Raw genomic sequence first — 21,853 nt, 5'->3', positions numbered from 1 at the left:
ACTGTCAGCAGGGAGGTGGAAAGGTGCTACCATGAACTGTCAGCAGGGAGGTGGAAAGGTGCTACCATGAACTGTCAGCAGGGAGGTGGAAAGGTGCTACCATGAACTGTCAGTAGGGAGGTGGAAAGGTGCTACCATGAACTGTCAGTAGGGAGGTGGAAAGGTGCTACCATGAACTGTCAGCTGGGAGGTGGAAAGGTGCTACCATGAACTGTCAGCATGGAGGTGGAAAGATGCTACCATGAACTGTCAGTAGGGAGGTGGAAAGGTGCTACCATGAACTGTCAGTAGGGAGGTGGAAAGGTGCTACCATGAACTGTCAGTAGGGAGGTGGAAAGGTGCTACCATGAACTGTCAGTAGGGAGGTGGAAAGGTGCTACCATGAACTGTCAGTAGGGAGGTGGAAAGGTGCTACCATGAACTGTCAGTAGGGAGGTGGAAAGGTGCTACCATGAACTGTCAGCTGGGAGGTGGAAAGGTGCTACCATGAACTGTCAGCTGGGAGGTGGAAAGGTGCTACCATGAACTGTCAGTAGGGAGGTGGAAAGGTGCTACCATGAACTGTCAGTAGGGAGGTGGAAAGGTGCTACCATGAACTGTCAGCAGGGAGGTGGAAAGGTGCTACCATGAACTGTCAGTAGGGAGGTGGAAAGGTGCTACCATGAACTGTCAGTAGGGAGGTGGAAAGGTGCTACCATGAACTGTCAGTAGGGAGGTGGAAAGGTGCTACCATGAACTGTCAGCAGGGAGGTGGAAAGGTGCTACCATGAACTGTCAGTAGGGAGGTGGAAAGGTGCTACCATGAACTGTCAGCAGGGAGGTGGAAAGGTGCTACCATGAACTGTCAGTAGGGAGGTGGAAAGGTGCTACCATGAACTGTCAGTAGGGAGGTGGAAAGGTGCTACCATGAACTGTCAGCTGGGAGGTGGAAAGGTGCTACCATGAACTGTCAGCAGGGAGGTGGAAAGGTGCTACCATGAACTGTCAGCAGGGAGGTGGAAAGGTGCTACCATGAACTGTCAGCAGGGAGGTGGAAAGGTGCTACCATGAACTGTCAGCAGGGAGGTGGAAAAGTGTGATATGTAGGTTAGGTGTCCATGTGTTAGCGTGTTTTGTGTGTCCTTGAGTGTGTGCAAAAGTCTGCTTGTCTGTCCATGTATAGTGGTGTGTAGCCCAGTGCATTCAGAAAGTATTCAGACCCTTTGACTTTTTCCACATTTGTTACGTTACAGCCTTATTCTAAAATGGATTAAATCGTTTATTTTTTCACTCCTCAATCTACACACAATACCCCATAATGACAAAGCAAAAACAGATTTTATAAATATTTGTAAATATATTGAAAATAAACAACTGAAATATCACATTTACATAAGTATTCAGACCCTTTACACAGTACTTTGTTGAAGCACCTTTGGCAGCGATTACAGCCTCGAGTCTGCTTGGGTATGATGCTACCAGCTTGGCACACCTGTATTTGGGGAGTTTCTCTCATTCTTCTCTGCAAATCCTCTCAAGCTCTGTCTGGTTGGATGGGGAGCATCGCTACACAGCTATTTTCAGGTCTCTCCAGAGATGTTAGATCCGGTTCACGTCCGGGCTCTGGCTGGGCCACTCAAGGACATTCAGAGACTTGTCCCGAAGCCACTCCTGCGTTGTCTTGGCTGTGTGCTTAGGGTCATTGTCCTGTTGGAAGGTGAACCTTCACCCCAGTCTGAGGTCCTGAGCGTTCAGGAGCAGGTTTCATCAAGGATCTTTCTATACTTTGCTGCGTTCATCTTTTCCTCGATCCTGACTAGTCTCCCAGTCCCTGCTGCTGAAAAATATCCCCACAGCATGATGCTGCTACCACCATGCTTCACCGTAGGTATGGTGCTAGGTTTCCTCCAAACGTGACACTTGGCATTCAGGAAAATCTTGGTTTCATCAGACCAGAGAATCTTGTTCCTCATGGTCTAAGAGTCTTTAGGTGCCTTTTGGCAAACTCCAAGCAGGCTGTCATGTGCCTTTTATTGAGGAATGGATTCTGTCTGGTCACTCTGGAGTGCTGCAGAGATGGTTGTCCTTCTGGAAGGTTCTCCCATCTCCACAAAGGAACTCTAGAGCTCTGTCAGAGTGACCGTCGGGTTTTTGGTCACCTCCCTGACCAAGGCCCTTCTCCCCCGATTGCTCAGTTTGCCTGGGCGGCCAGCTCTAGACAGAGTCTCGGTGGTTCCAAACTTCTTCCATTTAAGAATAATGGAGGCAACTGTGTTCTGGGGGACCTTCAATGCTGCAGAAATGTTTTGGTACCCTTCCCCAGATCCCTGCCTTGACCCAATCCTGTCTCTGAGCTGTACAGGACACATCCTTTGACCTCATGGCTTGGTTTTTGCTCTGACATGCACTGCCTTTCCAAATCATGTCCAATCAATTGAATTTACAACAGCTGGACTCCAATCAAGTTGTAGGAACATCTCAAGGATGATCAATGGAAACAGGATGCCATGGAAACAGGATGCCATGGAAACAGGATGCACCTGCGCTCAGTTTCGAGTCTCATAGCAAAGGGTCTGAATACTTATGAAAATAAGGTATTTCAGTATTTTTTATGAATTTGCAAAAATGTCTGATCTTGTTTTCGCTTTGTCATTATAGGGTATTGTGTGTAGATTGCTGAGGATTCTTTTTTTATTTAATACATTTTAGAAAAAGGCTATAACGTTAAAAAAATGTGGGAAAATTCAAGGGGTCTGAATACTTTCCGAAGACACTATATATTCAGTGTATGTTGTGTAGCTTCTAGCCTCCAGTATCTCCAGCCTGTATCTCTATACTGACTCCTCTCTGTCTCCTCTCCGCTCCCCTCCAGGTGTTAGTAAGATAGTCACAGTGGACGTGAAGGGCAGCACCCCCCTGTGGATGAAGATTAAGGACCTGGCTGACGGGGTGACCTATAACTTCAGGATCCGGGCCAAGACACTCACCTACGGGCCGGAGGTGGAGGCTAACATCACTACCGGACCAGGAGAAGGTATGTAACACAGTATCTCTGGTCCAGCTAACATCACTACTGGACTAGGAGAAGGTATGTAACACAGTATCTCTGGTCCAGCTAACATCACTACCGGACCAGGAGAAGCTATGTAACACAGTATCTCTGGTCCAGCTAACATCACTACCGGACCAGGAGAAGGTATGTAACACAGTATCTCTGGTCCAGCTAACATCACTACCGGACCAGGAGAAGCTATGTAACACAGTATCTCTGGTCCAGCTAACATCACTACCGGACCAGGAGAAGCTATGTAACACAGTATCTCTGGTCCAGCTAACATCACTACCGGACCAGGAGAAGGTATGTAACACAGTATCTCTGGTCCAGCTAACATCACTACCGGACCAGGAGAAGGTATGTAACACAGTATCTCTGGTCCAGCTAACATCACTACCGGACCAGGAGAAGCTATGTAACACAGTATCTCTGGTCCAGCTAACATCATTACCGGACCAGGAGAAGGTATGTAACACAGTATCTCTGGTCCAGCTAACATCACTACCGGACCAGGAGAAGCTATGTAACACAGTATCTCTGGTCCAGCTAACATCACTACCGGACCAGGGGAAGCTATGTAACACAGTATCTCTGGTCCAGCTAACATCACTACCGGACCAGGAGAAGCTATGTAACACAGTATCTCTGGTCCAGCTAACATCACTACCGGACCAGGAGAAGCTATGTAACACAGTATCTCTGGTCCAGCTAACATCACTACCGGACCAGGAGAAGCTATGTAACACAGTATCTCTGGTCCAGCTAACATCACTACCGGACCAGGAGAAGCTATGTAACACAGTATCTCTGGTCCAGCTAACATCACTACCGGACCAGGAGAAGCTATGTAACACAGTATCTCTGGTCCAGCTAACATCACTACCGGACCAGGAGAAGCTATGTAACACAGTATCTCTGGTCCAGCTAACATCACTACCGGACCAGGAGAAGCTATGTAACACAGTATCTCTGGTCCAGCTAACATCACTACCGGACCAGGAGAAGCTATGTAACACAGTATCTCTGGTCCAGCTAACATCACTACCGGACCAGGAGAAGCTATGTAACACAGTATCTCTGGTCCAGCTAACATCACTACCGGACCAGGAGAAGGTATGTAACACAGTATCTCTGGTCCAGCTAACATCACTACCGGACCAGGAGAAGCTATGTAACACAGTATCTCTGGTCCAGCTAACATCACTACCGGACCAGGAGAAGCTATGTAACACAGTATCTCTGGTCCAGCTAACATCACTACCGGACCAGGAGAAGCTATGTAACACAGTATCTCTGGTCCAGCTAACATCACTACCGGACCAGGAGAAGGTATGTAACACAGTATCTCTGGTCCAGCTAACATCACTACCGGACCAGGAGAAGCTGTGTAACACAGTATCTCTGGTCCAGCTAACATCACTACCGGACCAGGAGAAGGTGTGTAACACAGTATCTCTGGTCCAGCTAACATCACTACCGGACCAGGAGAAGCTATGTAACACAGTATCTCTGGTCCAGCTAACATCACTACCGGACCAGGAGAAGGTGTGTAACACAGTATCTCTGGTCCAGCTAACATCACTACCGGACCAGGAGAAGCTATGTAACACAGTATCTCTGGTCCAGCTAACATCACTACCGGACCAGGAGAAGGTATGTAACACAGTATCTCTGGTCCAGCTAACATCACTACCGGACCAGGAGAAGGTATGTAACACAGTATCTCTGGTCCAGCTAACATCACTACCGGACCAGGAGAAGGTATGTAACACAGTATCTCTGGTCCAGCTAACATCACTACCGGACCAGGAGAAGGTGTGTAACACAGTATCTCTGGTCCAGCTAACATCACTACCGGACCAGGGGAAGGTATGTAACACAGTATCTCTGGTCCAGCTAACATCACTACCGGACCAGGGGAAGGTATGTAACACAGTATCTCTGGTCCAGCTAACATCACTACCGGACCAGGAGAAGGTATGTAACACAGTATCTCTGGTCCAGCTAACATCATTACCGGACCAGGAGAAGGTATGTAACACAGTATCTCTGGTCCAGCTAACATCACTACCGGACCAGGGGAAGGTATGTAACACAGTATCTCTGGTCCAGCTAACATCACTACCGGACCAGGAGAAGGTATGTAACACAGTATCTCTGGTCCAGCTAACATCACTACCGGACCAGGGGAAGGTATGTAACACAGTATCTCTGGTCCAGCTAACATCACTACCGGACTAGGAGAAGGTGTGTAACACAGTATCTCTGGTCCAGCTAACATCACTACTGGACTAGGAGAAGGTGTGTAACACAGTATCTCTGGTCCAGCTAACATCACTACTGGACTAGGAGAAGGTGTGTAACACAGTATCTCTGGTCCAGCTAACATCACTACCGGACCAGGAGAAGGTATGTAACACAGTATGTCTGGTCCAGCTAACATCACTACCGGACCAGGAGAAGGTATGTAACACAGTATCTCTGGTCCAGCTAACATCACTACCGGACCAGGAGAAGCTATGTAACACAGTATCTCTGGTCCAGCTAACATCACTACCGGACCAGGAGAAGGTATGTAACACAGTATCTCTGGTCCAGCTAACATCACTACCGGACCAGGAGAAGGTGTGTAACACAGTATGTCTGGTCCAGCTAACATCACTACCGGACCAGGAGAAGGTGTGTAACACAGTATGTCTGGTCCAGCTAACATCACTACCGGACCAGGAGAAGGTGTGTAACACAGTATCTCTGGTCCAGCTAACATCACTACCGGACCAGGAGAAGGTATGTAACACAGTATCTCTGGTCCAGCTAACATCACTACCGGACCAGGAGAAGGTATGTAACACAGTATCTCTGGTCCAGCTAACATCACTACCGGACCAGGAGAAGCTATGTAACACAGTATGTCTGGTCCAGCTAACATCACTACCGGACCAGGAGAAGCTATGTAACACAGTATCTCTGGTCCAGCTAACATCACTACCGGACCAGGAGAAGCTATGTAACACAGTATCTCTGGTCCAGCTAACATCACTACCAGACCAGGAGAAGCTATGTAACACAGTATCTCTGGTCCAGCTAACATCACTACCGGACCAGGAGAAGCTATGTAACACAGTATCTCTGGTCCAGCTAACATCACTACCGGACCAGGAGAAGGTGTGTAACACAGTATCTCTGGTCCAGCTAACATCACTACCGGACCAGGAGAAGCTATGTAACACAGTATCTCTGGTCCAGCTAACATCACTACCAGACCAGGAGAAGCTATGTAACACAGTATCTCTGGTCCAGCTAACATCACTACCGGACCAGGAGAAGGTGTGTAACACAGTATGTCTGGTCCAGCTAACATCACTACCGGACCAGGAGAAGGTATGTAACACAGTATCTCTGGTCCAGCTAACATCATTACCGGACCAGGGGAAGGTAGCCTAGCTGGTCATAGGTCGTGTTCAGTAGGGAACACTGTAGCAAGATGTTTTGCAACAGAAAATGAAGATCTGTGTTCTTATTGTACAAGTTCAGCTAGTACCGCCCCGTTTAAAAAAGTTTCAAAATGTTTTCTCCCAACTTCTGGCTTTGTCAGTGCTCTGTTTGTCGTATTACAGTATGTACATATCCTGTCCTGCTCCCCTCCTCTTCCCTCCTCTCCTCTCCCTACCCATCCCCTCCTCTCCCCACTCCACCCCTCATCTCCCCTTCCCTCCTCTCCTCTCCCTACCCATCCCCTCCTCTCCCCACTCCACCCCTCATCTCCCCTTCCCTCCTCTCCTCTCCCTACCCATCCCCTCCTCTCCCCACTCCACCCCTCATCTCCCCTTCCCTCCCCTCCTCTCCCTACCCATCCCCTCCTCTCCCCACTCCACCCCTCATCTCCCCTTCCCTCCTCTCCTCTCCCTACCCATCCCTTCCTATCCCCACTCCACCCCTCATCTCCCCTTCCCTCCCCTCCTCTCCTCCCCACCCCTCCCCACTCCTCCCATCCTCTCCCCTCCCATCCTCTCCCCACCCCTCCCCTCCAGGAGCCCCAGGCCCTCCAGGCGAACCCTTTATCTCCCGGTACGGCACGGCCCTCACCCTACACTGGACCAGTGGAGACCCAGGCCGAGCTCCCATTACACGCTACGTCATTGAGGCCAGGCCCTCTGGTGAGTCCAAGGGATATTAGACCTTAGACTTGCCTGGTGCAACTGAACCAGTGGAGCCAATGGAACCAGTGGAACCAATGGAACCAGTTGGAATAGTGTGAAAGTGCAAAACCCACCCATCTGGGACTCCAGGCAGGCTCAATCAAACACTCTGCATTTCCTGCTCCCCTCTAGATGAAGGACTGTGGGATATCCTCATCAAAGACATTCCAAAGGAAGTGACATCATACACACTGAACCTGGACATGCTAAGAGAAGGGGTTACTTATGACTTCCGGGTCATTGGGGTCAACGACTACGGCTATGGCTCCCCCAGTGCTCCTTCCCCCTCTATCTCTGGTTAGTTATGCCTGCTCAGTTATAATACATGTCTGAATATTACAACATACATATGGATGCCTTTCCCAGACCTGGATTGAGCCTATTCCAGGACTAAAAACTATTTTAACCAGTGGAATTTCTATTTCACTTACTTTTTAACTCTGTACTTGTCTTCATCGAGGTCTGGGAAACCAGCCCATACAGTATAGGTTTAGTTAGTGACTTGTTCTTCCTTTTGGTACAGATGTCTGTTATCTAGCTCTCTTGTGACTCTCATCTCCAGCCCAGAAAGTGTCTCCCTTCTATGAAGAGTGGTGGTTCCTGGTGGTCATCGCTCTGGTGGGCCTAATCTTCATCCTCCTCCTCGTCTTCATCCTCATCATCAGGGGCCAGAGTAAGAAGTACACCAAGAAGGCTGACTCAGGTAGACACCACAGAGAACTGCTCCATATATAACTGTCCTCTCTGATTCGTGTTTCTTTCAACTTTTTGTTCCATTCCCAACATTCCATTCCCAACATTCCATTCCCAACATTCCATTCCCAATGTTCCATTCCCAACATTCCATTCCCAACATTCCATTCCCAACATTCCATTCCCAACATTCCATTCCCAAGTAATTGATACTTTTGAGGGGCGGTTTCCCGGACACCGATTAAGACTAGAAAAAATGTTTCGATGGAGATTCACCATTGATCTATCTTTTCAGTCCAGGACTAGTGTTAATCTGTTTCTGAGAAGCCCGTAAGGAGAATAGCTCAGAGCCATCAGTCGAACATCTGAAAACGATTTGTACAATTATAAAAATACAGCATGACCATTGTAATATAAGACCAAGCTAAAAGCACTATCAAATTCAATTATAGCCCATTAAACAGTAACAGTTGTCACAAAGTGCCTTACATAAGCACAGGTAGACAGGAGAATGAGAGACGAGAGACGAGGTCATTATTGTCCCCTGTTTAGAAAGAATGTGTATCGATCTGCCAGTGTGAGTGTCCAGGGTTTGTTCTGATGTTTAAGCCAATAGTCATCCAGTCAGTACACTGTGTGTGACTTCTGTCCCTAACCCCACGGTGCCAGACTGACGCTCTGCTGAGTCATCCCAGGTTACATCACTGTTGGACCCTGGCATCACGGGTTGACTGCCACTGCTCCTCCTCTGCATTTTTTGTGGGAACACTGATGGCCAAATCCAGTAAAATAATCACTTGATAACGACCTGTTAGAACTCACAGGGATGGAGAGAAAGAGAGGTGGAGAGGAACAGGAGAGAGGAAGGGAAGTAGAGACAGAGAGGATGAGAAACAGGAGAGAGGAAGGAGTGGACGAGAGGTCAAGCCTGCTGTGATCTCACACCATTACCTTTTAACGCCCCGTTAGTGTTTAGTGTGGAGTTGAGAGTGGTCCTATGGTGTCCAGGGGTCCTGTAGGGGTCAGGGGTCAGTCAATAGGGCTTTGGCTGGTCCAGGAGAGACAAGGACAGTGTTTGTCTGGGACACAAAGAGCCCCTTTTAGAGCCTGCGCCCCCAGCTACCCCCCAGCCACCCCTGGCAACACAGCTGTTTTGTACCACACAAGTTGTTTGTTTTACTGTGGTCCAAACTCACCACCAGGACCAGGCACCAGCATGGTGAGTCACTAACCAGCCAGGAGGAAGAGAGAGGAGAGGTCACTGCCCCCTAAACCCTGCCTCTACACCTCAACTGTTCTGCCTGCGGCTAGGGAACCCTGACCTGTTCACCGGACGTGCTACCTGTCCCAGACTTTCTGTTTTCAACTCTCTAGAGACAGCAGGAGCGGTAGAGATACTCTGAATGATCGGCTATGAAAAGCCAACTGACATTTACTCCTGAGGTGCTGACCTGTTGCACCCTCGACAACTACTGTGATTATTATTATTTGACCATGCTGGTCATCTATGAACATTTGAATATCTTGGCCATGTTCTGTTATAATCTCCACCCGGTACTGCCAGAAGAGGACTGGCCACCCCTCATAGCCTGGTTCCTCTCTAGGTTTCTTCCTAGGTTCCTGCCTTTCTAGGGAGTTTTTCCTAGCCACCGTGCTTCTACACCTGCATTTCTTGCTGTTTGGGGTTTTAGGCTGGATTTCTGTACAGCACTTTGTGACATCAGCTGATGTTAGAAGGGCTTTATAAATACATTTGATTGAATTTGATTGATTTATACTGTGTATGAGGGTATATATTTGGGCATGTGAGTCAGTCAAAACATGGTTTTGTTGGATCAGGGCCTGGCACCTCAGTAGAGTCTCTAACACTAAAGGTTTTATAGGGAGACTGCTGATAGGGAGACTTAGTGCTAAATCATTGATGGTGTTGATGTGAGCCATGACCCGCCTCTACCGATGTGAGTGCTCTGGGGCGATGGTCATGTAGGCCTTCTGGGCACAGGGACTATGGTGGTCTGCTTGAAACATGTATGTATTATAGACTGGGTCAGGGAGAGGTTGACAATGTCAGTGAAGACACTTGCCAGTTGGTCAGCGCATGCTCTGAGTCTGCGTCCTGGTAATCCGTCTGGCCCTGCGTCCTTGTGAATGTTAGCCTGTTAAAAGGTCTTACTCACATCGGCTATGGAGAGTGGGATCACACAGTCGTCTGGAACAGCTGGTGCTCCCATGCATGGTTCAGTGTTGCTTGCCTCGAAGCGAGCATAGAAGGTATTTAGCTGGTGTGTGTGCCCAACCCCTACAATGGACTAACCTTCTCCCAGTGTCATCTTACCCCCACCTAGGGAGCCACAGTAACAGCACCTCCCTGCCCCTGTCCCATGGGGAGATGGTTAGGCTGGACGAGGGCCGTTTCCCCGCCCTGGAACTCAACAACAGACGCCTGTCAGTCAAGAACTCCTTCTGCCGCAAGAACGGCATCTACACACGGTCAGTAACACACATACACACACACACACACACACACACACACACACACACACACACACACACACACACACACACACACACACACACACACACACACACACAGATGATTTATGCATGATGTCTATTTGTTGTTGTATTCTACTCTCTTCTAAAGCTCAAATAGTTCTAAAGCATTATGCTGATTCACAGTAAACCATCTATTCTGAGGGTCATGTTTCATAGTAAACCATCTATTCTGAGGGTCGTGTTTCACAGTAAACCATCTATTCTGAGGGTCGTGTTTCACAGTAAACCATCTATTCTGAGGGTCGTGTTTCACAGTAAACCATCTATTCTGAGGGTCATGTTTCATAGTAAACCATCTATTCTGAGGGTCATGTTTCACAGTAAACTATCTATTCTGAGGGTCATGTTTCACAGTAAACCATCTATTCTGAGGGTCATGTTTCACAGTAAACCATCTATTCTGAGGGTCGTGTTTCATAGTAAACCATCTATTCTGAGGGTCATGTTTCACAGTAAACCATCTATTCTGAGGGTCATGATTCACAGTAAACCATCTATTCTGAGGGTCATGATTCACAGTTAACCATCTATTCTGAGGGTCGTGTTTCATAGTAAACCATCTATTCTGAGGGTCATGTTTCATAGTAAACCATCTATTCTGAGGGTCATGTTTCACAGTTAACCATCTATTCTGAGGGTCATGTTTCACAGTAAACCATCTATTCTGAGGGTCATGTTTCACAGTAAACCATCTATTCTGAGGGTCGTGTTTCACAGTAAACCATCTATTCTGAGGGTCATGTTTCACAGTAAACCATCTATTCTGAGGGTCGTGTTTCACAGTAAACCATCTATTCTGAGGGTCATGTTTCACAGTAAACCATCTATTCTGAGGGTCGTGTTTCATAGTAAACCATCTATTCTGAGGGTCATGATTCACAGTAAACCATCTATTCTGAGGGTCATGTTTCACAGTAAACCATCTATTCTGAGGGTCGTGTTTCATAGTAAACCATCTATTCTGAGGGTCGTGTTTCATAGTAAACCATCTATTCTGAGGGTCATGTTTCACAGTAAACCATCTATTCTGAGGGTCATGTTTCACAGTTAACCATCTATTCTGAGGGTCGTGTTTCATAGTAAACCATCTATTCTGAGGGTCATGTTTCACAGTAAACCATCTATTCTGAGGGTCGTGTTTCATAGTAAACCATCTATTCTGAGGGTCATGTTTCACAGTAAACCATCTATTCTGAGGGTCGTGTTTCACAGTAAACCATCCATTCTGAGGGTCGTGTTTCACAGTAAACCATCTATTCTGAGGGTCATGTTTCACAGTAAACCATCTATTCTGAGGGTCATGTTTCATAGTAAACCATCTATTCTGAGGGTCATGTTTCATAGTAAACCATCTATTCTGAGGGTCGTGTTTCACAGTAAACCATCTATTCTGAGGGTCATGTTTTTATTTTATTTAACTAGGCAAGTCAGTTAAGAACAAAATCATATTTACAATGACGGCCTAGGAATAGTGGGTTAACTGCCTTGGTCATGGACAGAACGACAGATTTTTACCTTGTCAGCTTGGGGATTTGATCTTGCAACCTTTCAGTTACTGGCCCAACACTCTAACTATTAGGCCAAACAATAACCATCAACAATAAACCATCTATTCTGAGGGTCATGGCTGAGATTAAACCATCTATTCTGAGGCTGAGTCATGGCTAAGATTAGGCTCACATTCTGAGGGGTCATGGCGGAAATAATAGCTCACATTCTGAGGGGTCATGGCTGAGATAATAGCTCTCATTCTGAGGGGTCATGGCTGAGATAATAGCTCACATTCTGAGGGGTCATGGCTGAGATAATAGCTCTCATTCGGAGGGGGCATGGCTGAGATAATAGCTCTCATTCTGAGGGGTCATGGCTGAGATAATAGCTCTCATTCTGAGGGTTCATGGCTGAGATAATAGCTCTCATTCTGAGGGGTCATGACTGAGATAATAGCTCTCATTCGGAGGGGGCATGGCTGAGATAATAGTTCTCATTCTGAGGGGACATGGCTGAGATAATAGTTCTCATTCTGAGGGGTCATGGCTGAGATAATAGTTGTCATTCTGACGGGTCATGGCTGAGATAATAGCTCTCATTCTGAGGGGTCATGGCTGAGATAATAGCTCTCATTCTGAGGGGTCATGGCTGAGATTAAAGCTCACATGCACAGTGCATACTTATTGATTAGGAAGAAGATTATTCAGGAGATCAACTGTAGTTGAAACATGCCTCTATCTTCAGACAATAACAACCACAGGATGGATGGAGTGATGGATTAGCTGTTATACAATCTGATGAACCAATTATACATACAGCATCAGCTCCATCATGGGTTATGTTCTGTTGTGCTTTCTCTCTCTGATCTGTGTGGAAGGCCTGGGGTGTCTGTATTGAAGCACAGGCAGGGAGAGAGGAGGGGAGGAAGGAGAGGGGGTAGGGCAAGAGGAGAGAGGAGGGGAGGAAGGAGAGGGGGGTAAGGCAGGGGGAGAGAGGTGGGGGAGGAAGGAGAGGGGGATAAGGCAGGGGGAGAGAGGAAGGAGAACGGGTAGGGCAGCAAGAGGTGGAGGAAGGAGAGGGGGGTAAGGCAGGGGCAGAGAGGAGGGAGGTAAGGCAGGGGTGAGGGGAGGAAGAAGATGGAGGTAAGGCAAGGGAGAGAGAGGAGGAAGGAGAGGGAGGTAAGGCAGGGGGAGAGAGGAGGAAGGAGAGGGAGGTAAGGCAGGGGGAGAGAGGAGGAAGGAGAGGGGGGTAAGGCAGGGGAGAGAGGAGGAAGGAGAGGGAGGTAAGGCAGGGGGAGAGAGGAGGAAGGAGAGGGGGGTAAGGCAGGGGAGAGAGGAGGAAGGAGAGGGGGGTAAGGCAGGGGAAGAGAGGAGGAAGGAGAGGGAGGTAAGGCAGGGGGAGAGAGGAGGAAGGAGAGGGAGGTAAGGCAGGGGGAGAGAGGAGGAAGGAGATGGGGGTAAGGCAGGGGGAGAGAGGAGGAAGGAGAGGGGGGTAAGGCAGGGGAGAGAGGAGGAAGGAGAGGGAGGTAAGGCAGGGGGAGAGAGGAGGAAGGAGAGGGAGGTAAGGCAGGGGGAGAGAGGAGGAAGGAGAGGGAGGTAAGGCAGGGGGAGAGAGGAGGAAGGAGAGGGGGGTAAGGCAGGGGAAGAGAGGAGGAAGGAGAGGGAGGTAAGGCAGGGGGAGAGAGGAGGAAGGAGAGGGAGGTAAGGCAGGGGGAGATAGGAGGAAGGAGAGGGGGGTAAGGCAGGGGAAGAGAGGAGGAAGGAGAGGGAGGTAAGGCAGGGGAGAGAGGATGAAGGAGAGGGGGGTAAGGCAGGGGAGAGAGGAGGAAGAGGGAGGAAGAGGGAGGTAAGGCAGGGGGAGAGAGGAGGAAGGAGAAGGAGGTAAGGCAGGGGAGAGAGGAGGAAGGAGAGGGAGGTAAGGCAGGGGGAGAGAGGAGGAAGGAGAGGGAGGTAAGGCAGGGGAGAGAGGAGGAAGAGGGAGGAAGAGGGAGGTAAGGCAGGGGGAGAGAGGAGGAAGGAGAAGGAGGTAAGGCAGGGGAGAGAGGAAGAAGGAGAGGGAGGTAAGGCAGGGGGAGAGAGGAGGAAAGAGAGGGAAGTAGGCAGGGGGAGAGAGGAGGAAGGAGATGGAGGTAAGGCAGGAGGAGAGAGGAGGAAGGAGAGGGAGGTAAGGCAGGGGGAGAGAGGAGGAAGGAGGGGAGGTAAGGCAGGGGAGGAGAGGAGGGAGGAGAGGGAGGTAAGGCAGGGGGAGAGAGGAGGAAGGAGAGGGAGGTAAGGCAGGGGGGGAGAGGAGGGAGGAGAGGGAGGTAAGGCAGGGGGAGAGAGGAGGAAGGAGAGGGAGGTAAGGTAGGGGGTGAGAGGAGGAAGGAGAGGGAGGTAAGGCAGGGGGAGAGAGGAGGAAAGAGGGAGGAAGAGGGAGGTAAGGCAGGGGGAGAGAGGAGGAAGGAGAAGGAGGTAAGGCAGGGGAGAGAGGAGGAAGGAGAGGGAGGTAAGGCAGGGGGAGAGAGGAGGAAAGAGAGGGAGGTAAGGCAGGGGAGAGAGGAGGAAGGAGAGGGAGGTAAGGCAGGGGGAGAGAGGAGGAAGGAGAGGGAGGTAAGGCAGGGGGAGAGAGGAAGAAGGAGAGGGAGGTAAGGCAGGGGGAGAGAGGAGGAAGGAGATGGAGGTAAGGCAGGGGGAGAGAGGAAGAAGGAGAGGGAGGTAAGGCAGGGGGGAGAGGAGGTAAGGCAGGGGGAGAGAGGAGGAAGGAGAGGGAGGTAAGGCAGGGGGAGAGAGGAGGAAGGAGAGGGAGGTAAGGCAGGGGGAGAGAGGAGGAAGGAGAGGGAGGTAAGGCAGGGGGACAGAGGAGGAAGGAGAGGGGGGTAAGGCAGGGGGAGAGAGGAGGAAGGAGAGGAAGGTAAGGCAGGGGGAGAGAGAAGGAAGGAGAGGGAGGTAAGGCAGACTGATCACCGGACACAAACCCCTTTAAAGATTATCCTCATGGAAGACTTCTCTCTCTGATGATTAGGTCTGAACTCATTGAATAGACAGATAAATCCAGGGCCAGGGCCTTTGGGTTGCTTTTCATGGCCAATGACTGGGGTAACTAACCGTGTTCACTGTTCACATATTACAACGTTATTTCAGGAGTGCAGGTCGAGGAAAATGACCCTTTCTTCTAGGGGCCCCTCAGTCATCAAGAACATAAAGTAAAGCAGAAAAACATCTGTTAGGTCATTGATTTTCTCCACCGTAATGTATGTTCTGTTGAAGACCAGGATGAGGTCTGAGATGTTTACTGTAGTCTGTTCTGTTGAAGGCCAGGATGAGGTCTGAGATGTTTACTGTAGTCTGTTCTGCTGAAGGCCAGGATGAGGTCTGAGATGTTTACTGTAGTCTGTTCTGTTGAAGACCAGGATGAGGTCTGAGATGTTTACTGTAGTCTGTTCTGTTGAAGGCCAGGATGAGGTCTGAGATGTTTACTGTAGTCTGTTCTGTTGAAGGCCAGGATGAGGTCTGAGATGTTTACTGTAGTCTGTTCTGTTGAAGACCAGGTGAGATCTGAGATGTTTACTGTAGTCTGTTCTGTTGAAGGCCAGGTGAGATCTGAGATGTTTACTGTAGTCTGTTCTGTTGAAGGTCAGGATGAGGTCTGAGATGTTTACTGTAGTCTGTTCTGTCGAAGGCCAGGTGAGATCTGAGATGTTTACTGTAGTCTGTTCTGTTGAAGGCCAGGATGAGGTCTGAGATGTTTACTGTAGTCTGTTCTGTTGAAGGTCAGGATGAGGTCTGAGATGTTTACTGTAGTCTGTTCTGTTGAAGACCAGGATGAGTCTGAGATGTTTACTGTAGTCTGTTCTGTTGAAGACCAGGATGAGGTCTGAGATGTTTACTGTAGTCTGTTCTGTTGAAGACCAGGATGAGGTCTGAGATGTTTACTGTAGTCTGTTCTGTTGAAGACCAGGATGAGTCTGAGATGTTTACTGTAGTCTGTTCTGTTGAAGACCAGGTGAGATCTGAGATGTTTACTGTAGTCTGTTCTGTTGAAGGCCAGGATGAGGTCTGAGATGTTTACTGTAGTCTGTTCTGTTGAAGGCCAGGATGAGGTCTGAGATGTTTACTGTAGTCTGTTCTGTTGAAGACCAGGATGAGGTCTGAGATGTGTACTGTAGTCTGTTCTGTTGAAGGCCAGGATGAGGTCTGAGATGTTTACTGTAGTCTGTTCTGTTGAAGGCCAGGATGAGGTCTGAGATGTTTACTGTAGTCTGTTCTGTTGAAGACCAGGATGAGTCTGAGATGTTTACTGTAGTCTGTTCTGCTGAAGGCCAGGATGAGGTCTGAGATGTTTACTGTAGTCTGTTCTGTTGAAGGTCAGGATGAGGTCTGAGATGTTTACTGTAGGGCTTGTATCTCTGAAGGTCTAGACCAGGCCCCCTCTCTATCTATCTTTATCTCTTTATTTCTCTCTGTCCATTTCTCTTTCCTTCTCTCTCGCTCCCTCACATCACTAGTTTACATCCGTGGGCTTAACGTCAGAGACATGCTACAACAGCTGAAAGAAAGAGGTTTGTGAGGTCAATCTGTACAAAATACTAATGAAGTACAGAAACCAGTCATTGTCTTTATATGAGATTAGATTCATTTCAACATGGTGCATAAAGGTGGAAAAGAGGTGAACCTGACACGGCTTGTACCGCAGAGCCATTTAAACCACATTAAACAGATGACGGCTCTGTCTCCAGTGCTATCTTTCACGTACCAGGTTACAAGGGGACCTTTACATAGGCCACATGAAATGGCTAAATCATTGAGATTGGCTAAGGCGTTTGGAAGACACTACATAACAGTGTAGTCTATGAAAGAGTTATGGCAACAAAAGGATTTGGGCGAATGAGGAGGACATGAGGAGGAGGGAAGTTGTGATGAAGGAGCTACTTAAGGCGATAGGAAAGAGAGAGTTTAAATAATTGATCAGTACTGCCTACCCTTTTCCTAATTCCCCCACACCCCGCCTTCCCCCATCACTTCTACTCCTCTCTCCCTCTCCTCTACCTCCTTCCTCCCATCCTCCACCCTCACCCCACCCTCTCCCTCTCAGGGCAGCCGGTCGTTAACGACGCTGCACCCGACTGGAGCACTTCAGAGAGAAGGGAGGCAGGATGCAGCGCTGGTTCCTTTGATCTCTGTCCCGGGCCTCCTCAGTCAGGCAGAGACCAGCACTGTCCCCACCCCCTCCCCCGACCTCCATCCATCTAACACATTCCTCCATAATGGGTGCACTGCAGAACCACCCTGATTGAGTCCCAAATAGCACTCTGTTCCCTATATAGTGCACTTCTTTTGACCAGGGCCAATATGGAACAGGGTGCCATTTGAGCCTCTCTCTGGTTTCCCCTGCACTGGAGGAATCGGACTCTGAACCTAACATTATATCCTAATATCTCAACCACCATGAGGTCCACCATGAGGACTCTGAACCTAACCCTATATCCTAATATCTCAACCACCATGAGGTCCACCATGAGGACTCTGAACCTAACACTATATCCTAATATCTCAACCACCATGAGGTCCGTTAGCTTAGCGCCGCAACACATGACCAACCATGCCACAGGTTGTTTACCCCAGCTCTGATAGGCCCAGTAGTACCATACCACAGGTTGTTTACCCCAGCTCTGATAGGCCCAGTAGAACCATACCACAGGTTGTTTACCCCAGCTCTGATAGGCCCAGTAGAACCATACCACAGGTTGTTTACCCCAGCTCTGATAGGCCCAGTAGAACCATACCACAGGTTGTATACCCCAGCTCTGATAGGCCCAGTAGAACCATACCACAGGTTGTTTACCCCAGCTCTGATAGGCCCAGTAGAACCATACCACAGGTTGTTTACCCCAGCTCTGATAGGCCCAGTAGAACCATACCACAGGTTGTTTACCCCAGCTCTGATAGGCCCAGTAGTACCATACCACAGGTTGTTTACCCCAGCTCTGATAGGCCCAGTAGAACCATACCACAGGTTGTTTACCCCAGCTCTGATAGGCCCAGTAGTACCATACCACAGGTTGTTTACCCCAGCTCTGATAGGCCCAGTAGAACCATACCACAGGTTGTTTACCCCAGCTCTGATAGGCCCAGTAGAACCATACCACAGGTTGTTTACCCCAGCTCTGATAGGCCCAGTAGTACCATACCACAGGTTGTTTACCCCAGCTCTGATAGGCCCAGTAGTACCATACCACAGGTTGTTTACCCCAGCTCTGATAGGCCCAGTAGAACCATACCACAGGTTGTTTACCCCAGCTCTGATAGGCCCAGTAGAACCATACCACAGGTTGTTTACCCCAGCTCTGATAGGCCCAGTAGAACCATACCACAGGTTGTTTACCCCAGCTCTGATAGGCCCAGTAGAACTATACCACAGGTTGTTTACCCCAGCTCTGATAGGCCCAGTAGAACTATACCACAGGTTGTTTACCCCAGCTCTGATAGGCCCAGTAGAACCATACCACAGGTTGTTTACCCCAGCTCTGATAGGCCCAGTAGAACCATACCACAGGTTGTTTACCCCAGCTCTGATAGGCCCAGTAGAACCATACCACAGGTTGTTTACCCCAGCTCTGATAGGCCCAGTAGTACTATACCACAGGTTGTTTACCCCAGCTCTGATAGGCCCAGTAGAACCATACCACAGGTTGTTTACCCCAGCTCTGATAGGCCCAGTAGAACCATACCACAGGTTGTTTACCCCAGCTCTGATAGGCCCAGTAGTACTATACCACAGGTTGTTTACCCCAGCTCTGATAGGCCCAGTAGAACTATACCACAGGTTGTTTACCCCAGCTCTGATAGGCCCAGTAGAACTATACCACAGGTTGTTTACCCCAGCTCTGATAGGCCCAGTAGAACCATACCACAGGTTGTTTACCCCAGCTCTGATAGGCCCAGTAAAACTATACTATCTGTGTTTCAAAAACAAGTCCTAATGTAGTGTCTGTCTGGAGGACAGTGTTCAGTATAACACTATAACTAAGTATGAATACAGTGATGTATAGAAACCCTGGTTTGCTCATGCTATGTGTTGGCCATTGAGAAGCCACCGGTCAGCCATTGGAATAAATTGTAATTCTACAGTATTTCAATGAAATGTTTCAAGGACATAATATCATTTAAAAGTATCTGCATTAAGGTGCCTGTAGTAGAATATAATAACTGCTTTTCTAAAGCTTCTAGAATATTATTTACTAGGTTGGGGGAGTACCAAGATGGAGGCATGGTGGCTTCAAAACAGCACTCCAGTCTTTCATCTAGTGTATATATATAAGTCATTGCATTCGTTCCAAATGGCACCCTATTCCCTATATAGTGCACTACTTTTTTTTTACCATAGGCTCTGGTCTAAAGTAGTGCACTATATAGGGACTATAGGGAATATAGGGTACCATGTGTACTAAGAACTCTCACAGAGCTGTTCCATGTGTCTCAGAGGAGATCTGTGCCAAGAGGAGCAGAGTCTGTCCTGACCAATAATAACTGGCCTTTGTCTGATGCTGTGACAAACACTCAACAGAACACAAGCAGAAGGAAGCCTGTTGAATGTCAAGGCAGCAGCATTGTGTTGACCTCTTATATAAAGTGTAACTTGACACTCAACAGAACACAAGCAGAAGGAAGCCTGTTGAATGTCAAGGCAGCAGCATTGTGTTGACTTCTTATATAAAGTGTAACTTGACACTCAACAGAACACAAGCAGAAGGAAGCCTGTTGAATGTCAAGGCAGCAGCATTGTGTTGGCCTCTTATATAAAGTGTAACTTGACATGCACATGGAATGTCATTGAGGAACTGGAGGGAGGCTGGTCTTGGCTGCTTGAATGCCTACTACAGACTTTGTAGGCTGTCCTCAAGACTGACTGGCTGACTGGCTGACTGGCTGACTGGCTGACTGACTGACTGACTGACTGACTGACCGACTGACCGACTGACCGACTGACCGACTGACCGACTGACCGACTGACCGACTGACCGACTGACCGACTGACCGACTGACCGATAGACTGACTGACTGACAGAGAGATTGACTGACTGACAGAGAGATTGACTGACTGACTGACTGACTGACTGACTGACTGACTGACTGGCAGAGAGACTGGCAGAGAGACTGACTGACTGGCTGGCTGGCTGACTGCACTGACTGACAGACTGGCTGGCTGGCTGGCTAGCTAGCTGACTGACTGGCTGACTGGCTGACTAAGAGACTGTACTGAGGAAACAAACAACAATACATTATGGAAAACAGCCAATAGGCCGAGCCAATCAACTTAACGGAAAGGGAGAACTTGGAGTTCTATGAGCTTCTAGCAAGCTTGAATAGTGCAGAAGACATTCTGTACTCTACATGACTGAGAATTGCCACTGAATGTTTTCTATTCAGGACACTAACAAAGTGACTTAAAAGAACTGTCATGGTTGACAGTGACCCTCATGATCAGTGGGCTGTGCTGTCAAGCTCACGATGTGTTTGACTTTCAAACTGTTAGACGAGACTGTATCAGAGAAACAATACCAGTTGTCTAACACTTCCAATTGACCTTGAATTTATCTCTCTCTTTCCCTCTCCCCCTTTATCTTTACCCCCCTCCTCTCTCCAGGTCTCCCCCGAGGCCCAGTCCAGGCAGTCTACACTACTCTGATGAAGATGTCAGTACCAAGTATAACGATCTGATCCCTGCAGAGAACAGCAGCCTGACTGAGAAGCCCTCTGAGATATCAGACTCACAGGTACAGTTACTGTAGAATACAGGTACAGTTACTGTAGACGACAGATACAGTTACTGTAGACGACAGATACAGTTACTGTAGAATACAGGTACAGTTACTTTAGAATACAGGTACAGTTACTGTAGAATACAGGTACAGTTACTGTAGAATACAGGTACAGTTACTGTAGACGACAGGTACAGTTACTGTAGACGACAGGTACAGTTACTGTAGACGACAGGTACAGTTACTGTAGACAACAGGTACAGTTACTGTAGACGACAGGTACAGTTACTGTAGACGACAGGTACAGTTACTGTAGACAACAGGTACAGTTACTGTAGACAACAGGTACAGTTACTGTAGACGACAGGTACAGTTACTGTAGCCGACAGGTACAGTTACTGTAGACGACAGGTACAGTTACTGTAGACAACAGGTACAGTTACTGTAGATTATAGCAGCCTGACTGAGAAGCCCTCTGAGATATCAGACTCACAGGTACAGTTACTGTAGAATACAGGTACAGTTACTGTAGAATACAGGTACAGTTACTGTAGATTATAGCAGCCTGACTGAGAAGCCCTCTGAGATATCAGACTCACAGGTACAGTTACTGTAGAATACAGGTACAGTTACTGTAGACGACAGATACAGTTACTGTAGACAACAGGTACAGTTACTGTAGATTATAGCAGCCTGACTGAGAAGCCCTCTGAGATATCAGACTCACAGGTACAGTTACTGTAGAATACAGGTACAGTTACTGTAGAATACAGGTACAGTTACTGTAGAATACAGGTACAGTTACTGTAGAATACAGGTACAGTTACTGTAGACAACAGGTACAGTTACTGTAAAAACAGGTACAGTTACTGTAGAATACAGGTACAGTTACTGTAGAATACAGGTACAGTTACTGTAGACAACAGGTACAGTTACTGTAGACAACAGGTACAGTTACTGTAGAATACAGGTACAGTTACTGTAGAATACAGGTACAGTTACTGTAGAATACAGGTACAGTTACTGTAGACGACAGATACAGTTATTGTAGATTATAGCAGCCTGACTGAGAAGCCCTCTGAGATATCAGACTCACAGGTACAGTTACTGTAGAATACAGGTACAGTTACTGTAGACGACAGA

The 21,853-nt window shown here is 48.2% G+C and overlaps 1 protein-coding gene across 1 annotated transcript in view; it reads left to right on the top strand.

The window, feature by feature from the left end:
* Window positions 1–21,853, top strand: part of LOC120041940 (protein sidekick-2-like) — a 138,918-nt gene that overhangs the window by 108,043 nt on the left and 9,022 nt on the right. Inside the window, exons 38-43 of the mRNA XM_038986813.1 lie at window positions 2,852–3,013; window positions 7,066–7,191; window positions 7,366–7,530; window positions 7,796–7,936; window positions 10,272–10,416; window positions 20,596–20,725. Coding sequence (XP_038842741.1) covers window positions 2,852–3,013; window positions 7,066–7,191; window positions 7,366–7,530; window positions 7,796–7,936; window positions 10,272–10,416; window positions 20,596–20,725 — 869 coding nt within the window. The remainder of the gene's footprint in view (window positions 1–2,851; window positions 3,014–7,065; window positions 7,192–7,365; window positions 7,531–7,795; window positions 7,937–10,271; window positions 10,417–20,595; window positions 20,726–21,853) is intronic.

Source organism: Salvelinus namaycush, chromosome 3 (assembly GCF_016432855.1).
Source record: "Salvelinus namaycush isolate Seneca chromosome 3, SaNama_1.0, whole genome shotgun sequence".
NCBI lineage: Eukaryota > Metazoa > Chordata > Actinopteri > Salmoniformes > Salmonidae > Salvelinus > Salvelinus namaycush.
This window is presented reverse-complemented; position numbering and strand designations above follow the sequence as displayed.